This window comes from Pteropus alecto, unplaced genomic scaffold (genome assembly GCF_000325575.1).
Source record: "Pteropus alecto unplaced genomic scaffold, ASM32557v1 scaffold65, whole genome shotgun sequence".
Taxonomy (NCBI): domain Eukaryota; kingdom Metazoa; phylum Chordata; class Mammalia; order Chiroptera; family Pteropodidae; genus Pteropus; species Pteropus alecto.
In genome coordinates this window covers 475309-486222 of record NW_006439191.1, presented here as the reverse complement: position 1 = coordinate 486222, position 10914 = coordinate 475309, and the positions used below count along the sequence as shown (strand labels likewise).

Genomic DNA, 10914 nt, shown 5'->3' with positions numbered 1-10914 from the left:
GCCGGGCAGGCTCTTGGCCTCCCTGCGGTCCTCGGGGGAGAGGGGTCGCGGTTTACTTCCCTTTCGGCCCTCTAGAGAAAAAGGGCCGCGGTTTTTCTTAGCCCCTGGGCCGGGCCCTTTGTCGGAAGCGGGGCGCGGTGTGTGTGTGCGGGGCGGGGGTGGGGGGGAGGAGGTGTCCCGAGAGCGACTGCCCTTGTCCCGGGGATGGTCGCTCGTGGGCAGCGAGGCGCTGGGACGAGCGGAGGCGATTTGCCGCCACTTGTCATTCTTTGGGCAACACCCCCACCACCCGGCTCTTTGTTCTCGCGAGTGTTGGAACTTGTAGGGACCCTTCACATCCAGGAGTCAACTCGTTTCAAAAACTTCTGGGTCTGTCCATGTCTAAACTTCAGAAGTTTTATATAGCTTTTCATGTTACAGTATTCACATTGTATTTTTCTGACCGATAAACGGCTGTTAAACCTAGCACTCTAGAATCCGTGTGGACTACAACTCTTCTCTGCTCTTGAGGGATCATCTAGTCCTGTCGCCCAGTGTCACACAATCGATTGAATTAAACGTGAGCCAGGGGGAAAAACAGCATGAGAAACTGGATTTTTTTTCTTCTCTCCTTGGAACTCATAGGAATCATGTGCCCTTTTCTTCTGGAATTAAGCTTTTTGTTCACCAGAGCATCCAGATTTTAGGGTAGTCGTGCAGGGTACGTTTTCAGTGTGGCTTCACATTTTATTATGAAGAGGCAGCCTGTTGTATGTAGCAGGACACAAAATTTGAAATCAGGACTCCTGGCTTAGCTAGATATTTGCTATGCACATTATGTCATCTCTCTATGCCTTAGTTTTCTTGTCTTTAAAGTGGGAATTTTTTTTTTTTAAGCGCCTGCATCACCTGGTCTTCCTAGGCGTTCTCCCATCCAAGTACTAACCAGGCTCGACCCTGGCTTAGCCGAGATCAGATAAGGTTGGGCACGTTCAGGGTGGCATGGTCTATACACTAAAGTGGGAAATTTTAGTTCCCACATATGTGTACAGTGAGAACATGTGTTAAGCACCTGTTTATGGCCAGTATTCCATAAATATTGCTCTGCCTCCTCTCCGTCCCTTTGCCAGTTGAGCAGCAGTTTTTACTTTGATGAATTCTAACGAGTTTCTGTTTTGTGCTAAAAACTTTTTTTTCCCTCCTTAATTCCAGTATAATTACTGTGGAAGTTTGGGAAATAGAGAAAAGTATTAGGAAAACAAATCATTTGTAATCCAACTTTCAAGACAAAATCACTGCTGACGTGGCTCTGTTGTATTTAGTTTTCTATCCTGTTTTCCTTTTTAATATCGTAAGTCTTCAAAGATGTTGTATGGATTTATCAAAACACTTTTTTTACTATTGGGAATTCGGGGTTTTAACATTTAAACTGTTTCAATAAATCTTATTTTCCATTTCTTATAACCACTGTTTGAGATTTGTGGAACTGTTCTGGTATGGGTCACATTAAAATTGAGCATAAGAGGATCCTTTTGTGAAAATTATTTGTTGAAGGAACATAAATGAGACAATTGTGTTGTCTAATGAGTGAGCTTTAAGGATATAATTAAATTTTTTCATGTCGAATGTAATTCTGGCTTGCAATTGGGATTGCTTTCTGAAACTTAAAAACAAATAGTTGTTATAAAAGGAGTCTAATAATTCCTTATCTTGATCATCAGATAATTACATTGTCTGATTTAGAATGTGATTACATTAATGCTAGATCATGTTGCTCGAAATTAAACAAGGTAAGACATTTCTTTGCTCATCTTCTGGTATCAAAGGCAGTTCTCCGTTTTCTGTTAGAGATTATTATAGATAACCAATATATGTATGTTTGATTTTAGAGTGCCTGTTGTCTCTTATTGGAGTGTTGGTAGAACTGTGTTTTGCAATATTTTAGATCACGAAACTGTACTAGAAGACCTAACTTCTTGTTTCTTTGCTCTGCTTCTTGTCCTTTTGTCTTCAATGGACAGCGTCACTACTCAGACTAGGTAAAGGTTCCTTCTGAGGGTAATTGTTTTTGTCTTGTGTCCAAACCTCTTCCTCTCTATTCATGGAAAAAAAACTTGGTCTGTCTTTTGTTGCATGAAAGACAACCTTCTTTTTGTGGCTTGCTGAGAAATGGAGTTAATTAGCTGATTTGTTTTAAAGCCATTTTACCTTTAGTACCTATATAGAACTTTATATTGGCAAGGCCATTCTGAATTGCAGAGCTTGTCTAGATTCAGAGAAACCAGTTGCTCCTGATTCATTTTAAGAGATGAGCAGACAGATGGGCTTTCCAGATAAAAGTTCATTTAAAAATACGGTACTAAAAAGGTGCTTTTGGCTTGACCTAAAATGATTCCCATGTGTCTTTCACATCTTCAGTCTACTTAATTTTCTCTGGCCCATGAGGGAAATAAAGATACAGTTCGAAAGTTAAAATATTTGGTAAACTATATTCCTCCTCTTCTTCTTTCCTCCCTTCTTTCCTTCCTCCCTCTCGCTCTTCCTCCCCTCCTCCCTCTCTCCCTTCTTCCCCTCCTCCCTCTCTCCCTTGCTCCCCTCCTCCTTTATTCTCTCTTTCAAATTTTTCAGAACATGGTTTAATATACCGATAGATTTAAGTAAATGATTATCTGTTTATCTGCTATGCTTTGAGAGTTCTTTTAAAAGCTGTTTTTAATTAGGATATAATATATAACATATTAGTTTCAGGTCTTCTTTAGAAGAATGACTATATATAATCAAATGAATTGTATTTCTTTTTATATTTCTTGCTTAATATTTTGGATGGGTTTTTTTTAAATAAAAATAATCTAAATACAAAGAAGAGATTATCTCAGAAAGTTACCCCTTCAATTTGAAATTAAGTCATTTTTTTAATGTTAATTTTTATAAGTAACTTTTCCTAGTTTGCACAGCTAATAAATAGGGTAGAGCGTGGATTCCACCCCAGGTTTGTTTGACTTTGCAGCTCACACTTGGAAGCATATATTAAATTGGTCACATTTTAAAAAATGCATATAACATTAAAAAGATCCAGTTAGTTGCAAATTAGGTTTAAGGTCCAGAAAATCTCTTCTTTGTTTGCAAAAAAGTACCTAAAAATCTAAATGCAAAGAGACCTGGGTCCAGTGTGTCTGGGCTTATATTATTATTGCTGTGCCATTAAGTAGTTGTGTAACCTTGGGCAAGTTACTTAACCCGAGTTTTACTTCCCTCATTTCTGTAAGTGGGAAGTGCCAGTTTCAGACTCTGTAAATATTAGCTATTAAACTTTATTAAAAGAAAAATTTCTACTCATAAGAGAAGACCATTGGTGAATTGAGAACCTGCCAAAGTAGCTGCTGATGCATGAGAACTAGAATACTGCACAGTAAAAAAAAGAGAGCACAGATAACGGCACTGGATGCTCTAAAGCCACCAGGCTGGGATTCTGGTATCCCAGTTCATTATCATGTTTGTTCAGCTCTGAGCTGCTGTTGTTAAAGTACTATTTGTGTGTGAGAGAGAGAGGAAGTGTGTGTGTGAATGACTGAGTATGAAATGATTTCTCTTAGGAGTCTGGACATTGAAAAATGTTCAAGATTGACATTCTGGCTTAAAAGGCAGCATGTATGTGGATATAGCATCCCAAATTAGAGTAAGAGGCATTAGTATAGATATTGGAATAGAAAGTAAATAATACTCTATATTTCCCTAATTGTCATTCATGCCTGCTTAGTGAATGAATCTGAACCTTTGCTTAGGACAAATGTAATTGAAATTTAAGTGCATTATTTTTATGCTGTGCTCTGCCGTATTTGCATGGGGTAAGCAGTTCTATCATGATGCAAATCTGGGACATCCGAGTCTAAAAATATCTTGAAACACTAGCTTGGAAGTTCCCTGTACCTTCATTGATTTAGTTTCAGTTAACATGTACATTCAGGAAGAATAGCGAAGTGAGTGTCATGCTCTGTCTTCCCTTGCAGTGGGTAATTCCAGAATTGATTGGCCATGCCATTGTCACTGTATTAATGCTCATTTCATTGCACTGGTTCATCTTCCTCCTCAATTTGCCCGTTGCCACTTGGAATATATATCGGTGAGTATAGTTTATTTACTGCTTGTGTCTAGTTTACTACAGTTTAAAGAAAAAAAAAATTTTTTAAATTTTAACAGCGTTCTCTTTTCCAAAAAAAATATGTGCCAGTCATAAAATAAATGACAGCAAAATGCTTTATTAAGTCAGCATAAATTTTTGTTTAGTATACTGGGCAAGTAGCAATTTGCATGGCTCCCTCTTGTAGTAAAAACACATATTTACATGTGTAAATTTTAAAAATATGTAATATTTATTTGTGATATCTAAAGACTTGTGAAATTTTTTTATTGTCTTGCCTATCGTTTTCCTTTAAGAATGACCAAAAGCCTGAGAATATAATAAAAGGTCCTTGTCATTTATATCTGCAGTTTTTAATTAGAGTGTACTTGGAATGCTCCAAAGAAAATTTCATTTTAAAGCCTACCAATTCGATAACTTCAAAATTTTGACTTAATAAATTTAGGAAGTTTGTTCAGCCATAGCTCAATATAAACACTAATTGAATATAATTTTATAGTTGAGCCATTGTATATTGCATATTTTCTTGTGAAGAACTGTGGAATAATCTTGACAAACCTGGGATTATTTTTATGTTAGGTTGCTACTCTACTAAATTTTAAGGCTTTAATTTTATTTATATCTAGTTTTTTTTTAGGTAAAATCATGGGCTTATTTTTAAGCGTGAGTTTTTAAAAGTGCAGTTAGAACAGGAAAGAATAGCGGAGGAGTGGAGAGAGGACAGAAAGCGCATGAAAAGATAATGGAAGGTAGTGGAGATGAGGAAGCGAGTGGATTCGGGGAATGATTTTATGAAGATCGTGATACTGCAACCTTGAGCTAGGGGAAAGTTGTTAACTCTGTACCTCTTTTCCAGATGGCGGGTCCAGAGGGGTAGAATTTTTTGTTTTCTTCTCATTTTCTCATTGCTCTCCCATGATCATCTTAGACCAACACTGTAACCTGAGCTTAGCACTAGAATCAGACTCCTTACGCTTATCATGAGGTGTGAGTCCACACAGGCTTTTAGCACAGCTCAGTATCCCTGTGATACTGTGGATACTGTAAGTGGAACACAGATTTGGGAGTGAGAATGGAAACCTTTGAGACTGTGCATCTCACTGATATCCCAGACCACAGTTTCAGTCAGCTCCACTAGCAAGGAAAATGCGCCAGAGGAGGAGCAGCCTTTGGCATGACTTCTCTGCATGTATCACAGACTGGTGGAAGGCTCTATGAAGTTTTATTTGAGGGGTAATAAAGTTCATAGATTCTGTTTCCTATAATCATAAAGACAATGGCAGTTACAGATTGTCTGCTGCTCACAGATTTACCATCTATTTAAAAAGGTTTAAAAAATCAACAGATGGATCATGTCCTCTTTTCAGATGTCTGTATTTATCTATTGGGGATACAGATATTGATGAAATGGACTTTACCCACAGGACAAAGAGGCAAAACACTGAGGGTTCCAATTTCTCCACATCCTTGCCACACTTATGTGTCTTTTTTATTTTAGCCATCCTATTGGCTATGAAGTGGTGTTTCATTGTGGTTTTGGGTTCCATTTCCCTAATGACTAATGATACTGAGTATCTTTTAATGTGCTTATTAGCCATTTATATATCTTCTTTGCTCTATATGTTTTGAATAGCTAAGTTGACATGAAATAAATTATGCTTTGGGAAGATTTTTCTGGAAGCGTTGTATATTCGATGGAGGTATAGCCAGAGGTAGAGAAACCAGTTCAGTGACTGCGGTAAGATAATTGAGTGATGGAAGAAGGTTGTGGTGGTGAGAATAAAAAAGACACGGCTCTATTAAGTGGTGAAAGGAAGGGAAAACGGACAAGATTTTGATCTACTGCCTATGAAGAGAGAAGTCAGAACTGAGAAAGAGAAGGTTTTTAAGGCCCACCAAGAAAATGGTGACACTCTTATTCGATAACCTAGAAGACAAAGAAGGATAAGACTCTTTGAGACACTTTGAGTTGAGCTGTTATCTGGATATTCAGAGGTACACACCCCCTCTCCAGCTAGAGATGGGCTATTAGGATTTGGCCGAGAATTTAAGATTTGTGGAACTCAGAGAGGTATTTGCATTTCACGTAAGTCACAATTGAGAACACTGAATGTATGGCAATAGCGAGGAAGAAGAACTAGAAGCAGCGTGGAAAGAAAGCTGGAGGAGGCCACGAACAGCGCTAGGTTAGGACATGGACATTGCACAAGCAGCATAGTCTGGATGTTGAGGCCAAGATGCTTAAACTCATTGTTTCTCTCAAAGTAACTCAATTTCTTTACTTGTAAAAAGAATCAGTTGAGGAGGAGGAAGACTATCGTGTAGCTAATATAGAAACAGTGATATTAAGTAAACATGAAATGTGATATATCATCTGAAGAACCCAAAAGACTCCATAGTATATTCAATATAGTATAATCAAGATTTTTTAAAAAAAATTTGAGTCTGCTCTGATCTGAGTTGAATTGGCCTGGATTTGGAACTAGGCATGTGTATCGACTTGTAGCCCTGTTCTCATTCCCCCACTGTGGTCGTCCCTCCTCCACTGTAAAAAGTACATTTCTTATTTGTTTAGTTTTGTATTTAATCTGTATTTTTTTTTTAAACAGTAATGTAGAGTTAGACATTGCATTTTGAGTCGGAACTATCCATTTACTACCTTAACTGAAGAGTTTTATTTTACCACAGTAGCATTTACTCTAAATCATTTCTGTTCTGTCTTCTCTAAATTGCTCTTCTAAGGTCGATTCCATTTGTAAATCTTGCAGATGGAGACATATTATCTATTGATCAGCAGGAGCACCAAAGATGAGGTTTCTATTCTGGACATAGAATCTCTCTTTATTGCCATCTGTGAAATGGGAATAATTATGTGTGACACTGCTCTTCCTTATAAAGATGTTGTGAAGGTGAAGGGAATAGCATTAATTAATTTAGGACTTTGTAGATAAAGAAGTTTCAAAGAACTTGATCAAATTGGTTTGGTTTTGGAGCCCTCTTCATTTGTAGGGATGACTGTAGGTATGACTGGTTCAGTAGTTTTCTACAGAAGACGAGAAAGAGGGTCTCAATGCATAAAATAGTCTTCTCTAGCGTGTTACCGTATATTTTTCAGAGGGCACAAAATTACACCAGAAATTAACAGTATTATATCTTTCAAAGGAAGACTAAGTGGTGGCCTGTGATATCATACTACCTTGTCCATATTTGGTTTGAATTTAAAACTGCTACAAGTGGTTCACTTTTAAATGTTGATTATTATTGGTAACTTATTTTTGACTATTTATGCTGATGATTTGATTTTCTTTTTAATATGCGTGCATCCTTTAATTTATTAGGTTCATTATGGTGCCAAGTGGTAACATGGGAGTGTTTGATCCAACAGAAATACACAATCGTGGGCAGCTGAAGTCACACATGAAAGAAGCCATGATCAAGCTTGGTTTCCACTTGCTCTGTTTCTTCATGTATCTTTATAGGTGAGTCTGCAATCCTCCTGGCATTTTCTTGGATGCCATGCCTGCTTTTGTTGGGTGAGATGTTACTATACTGTAGAATTTAGCACTGACATTGGAAAGCTTTGGGGGATTATGTGAATTTCTTGTGGCTGTGTAGATTTTTTTATGAATGTCACTGAATCAGCATCCTGCCTGACCTACAGTAGAGTTACTCGGTGGAATTAGTTATTCCTTAGTGGTAGAGGCTGTCGATATGCTTAAAACTGTCTTCACTGCTCTTTTCCTGCTCTGGTGTCCAGTCGCAAGGTCTCACTGCCTGTTATAAATTTTAATCTGTGTTCCCCAAAGATTGTCACTCTCATATGATGCCAGACCACTGGCAGCAGGTCTCAGCAACTTATATCCAGTTGGGCTTATCTTTCTTGGCAGTAAGGAATTGAGGGGTGATGCTTATTCTCCAGCATGCTAAGTGGTCTGTTCTGGTAAAATTGCATCAGTCTTAGGTTATAAAATATTGGAAGTAAGAATTAATATGAAAGATTAGCTGTGAGACACTGGACACCTTATGCAGTTCTGTTTTAAACTTAAATTTATTACTTTGTTTTTTAGAGACGAACATGCCACCTTTTCTAGAACCTATCATAGATGCATAGATAGAGCAAAACGACTTGTCATGTGTGTACGATTTTATTAAATATTTAAGATGCTAGAAGTCAGGCTTAACCTTTGTATATGAGCTTAGTCAGAGCATTCTTCTCTTTTCCCAGGTAAATTTTAATTTTTCACATAGGTATAAGAATTATTGGGAAAAACTTGTGCTGATCTAAACTTTCATTCCTCAGAAAAGTCCTGTTAATTAGAATCTGTATAGAGGTAGCAAGTTAGAAAACTGCAGTTTTGTCTGAAGTAGTTTAAAAGTCAGAACCATCTTAGCCTCTGCCTTAATAAGCAGGCTTCCTAAACTTTGGCTTTTCTAATTCCACTCACTAGCATAGATTAGATTGAAGTTGGAGTTTGGATGGTTTCTTTTTCACTATTTTTCTTATTTGCTTTTCTATATTTAAAAAACTAGGATGGAAAAAGCACACTGGTACCAGTTTCTAGTTTTCATACCCTATGTCACTGTTAATGTGCTTAATTCTTAATCCTAGTATTAAAGATGAAGAATAAAGAGCAAATTAATATTAAGAACATGGTGACACACCTATTATCATTTTTATTACTTTTTTAAGTTAAATGATATGAAGATATCTTTGGCATCATATACATTCCTTTATATTTGTTTCTAAAGAGAAAATAAGCAAGCTGGAGTCAGCTCAAGGTTATATTTTCTTCATCCTCCCCCTCCAGGTTTTGCATTGTTGGGGTGCAAACCAGAGTAGACATTCCTTGGGTCTTGATAACAGAAACTTCTTGAGACAGCTGTGGGTAAAGCTACTGTTGCCCTACTGCTGGGAGTAAATGTAGGATTAGGGAGCAGTATCTTGCTTAGTAGACCTGGACTCTTAGGATTTAAAAATACACAAGAGTTTCTTGGCTCCCAGTTGTTGAATTGAAAGCAGTAGGAAGACGGACTGAAGACCGGGGATTGGACAACCAGGCAGCAGCTTGGGGGTAGGTATATGGTTCTTTATCACTAAGTGAGAGACAGGCAGCCTGTGTGTTGGGTCTGACTGAGTAGCTAGCTGTTTCTCACTGCTGCATCCTTGCTTTTTCTCTTCCCTTTCTTCCCTCTACCCTCCTCAGTTTGTCATTTTTAGCCACATTGCTGTCACTTTACTCCTTGGCATCGCCCATGGTTCAAGGGATCAGGATGAAAGAGTAGTCTCAGAAGATGTCCTTGTAACACGTTGCTCTTAGCTTTTGGTTGCTGTTTAAAAGTGGTTTTATTTCCAAATCATCATTTTTCTAATGTGGGATTCTATGCTGCTCCTCTCTGTTATCACTGGCTGCAGTTTGCATGGTGCCTTGCACATGGCATACGCTCAAGGTTTGTTAAATAGAATTAAAGGGGAAAAAATGCCCGTCTTCTTTAGAGATTGGTAGAATCTGTGCCTTTGGTTTTTTGGTTAGGTGCTATGAGGGAAATCTGGGCTCTGCCACTTAATCACTGTGCAACCTAGAGCAAGTTTCTTAACCTCTCTGTGCCTCGATTTGTTTACATGAAGATGAGATAGTAATAGCCCCTACCTCGTCAGATCCTGATTTGGACTAAATGAGATAATGCCTGTAAAGCACTTAGGTCTGTGCTGACCTGTAGTAAACTCTAAAAAAAGTCTTTCAAAAATATTAGCTACCATTAATCTGTGCTGCGCACTGAGTACACTTAATGTGGTTCGGTTTGGACAGCTAACCTTTCAACAGCAACATAGGCCATGAGCAACATAAGGATATTTCTGTGTGTTTTCATCATTTAATCTCAGCAGAGCAAGGCTGATTCTATAAAAGAAAATGATAGTTTTGTTACTGCTGACCGTGGTAGTTTTAATAGAGTATTTATTGGGTGACTGCTGTGTGTGTCAGACACTGTATAAGGCACTGCAGGTGACACAAAGGAGCAGCACGTAATCCCTCTGTAAAAGCTGGGAGCTGGTATTGCAGTGTTTGGGTTTATCCTGGAATGTGAAAGTGATGACCCGGATCCTGCGCTCTTGCCCAGGGGTAGAGCGGGGCCCGTGGGGTAAGCGCTGGAAGGAGCCGTGCGCATGCCCTGGGCTGAGGCCTGCTTTCCCAACGAGGGCCAGGGAGCCCGCTCGGGGAGCCTGAACAGGAACTTAGCAGGTGGTGGGGTGTGCTGGTGGGGCGGGGTGGGGTTCCAGGCGGAGGAACAGCATGTATAGAGGTCTGGCTAGAAATTTAAAGTATTTTTCCTGGACATAGTTTGTTTTTTCTAAACTATAGCCCAACATTGGTTTTAGGTTATACTCCTCACCCTCACCCCACTTACTTTTTTTTTTTTTTTAGTGAAAAACATAGGACATCGAGAAGCCCTAATACAGATTTTCTTTCTTTTAGGTATAAGTGATTGTCTTTCACTCAAATGGTTGTTCCGTGCCGAGCCTTAGGGTTACAAGTCTGGACAGACCAAGCTCTGTAGGACGTTCCTACGGAAACATTAGTAACCTGAATTTCTTCTCTCCACAGTATGATTTTAGCTTTGATAAATGACTGAAGCCAGAGAAGCCGCGAAGTCAGCCTACACTACAGTGCTCAGCTGAGGAGCCAGAGACTACTTAATTCATCCTTAGAACCGTAACCATAGCAGTATATTTTTTCCTCTTTGAACAAAAAAATATTTTTGCTGTATTTTTACCATATAAAATATTTAAAAAACATGAA

General features: G+C 38.5%; 1 protein-coding gene across 4 annotated transcripts in view; it reads left to right on the top strand.

Moving 5' to 3' along the window:
• CNIH4 (cornichon family AMPA receptor auxiliary protein 4) overlaps positions 1–10914 on the top strand; it is an 18057-nt gene extending 7143 nt beyond the window's left edge. For 2 of the 4 annotated variants that reach the window (XM_025049847.1, XM_025049848.1), the window contains exons 2-4: positions 3987–4099; positions 7456–7596; positions 10720–10914. In XM_025049847.1, the coding sequence (XP_024905615.1) occupies positions 3987–4099; positions 7456–7596; positions 10720–10747 (282 nt within the window). In that variant the 3' untranslated portion in view covers positions 10748–10914. Of the gene's footprint in view, positions 1–1700; positions 1770–3986; positions 4100–7455; positions 7597–10719 lie in introns of those variants that run through there. The other 2 variants (XM_006916203.1, XM_015592755.2) reach the window with 2 other exon arrangements.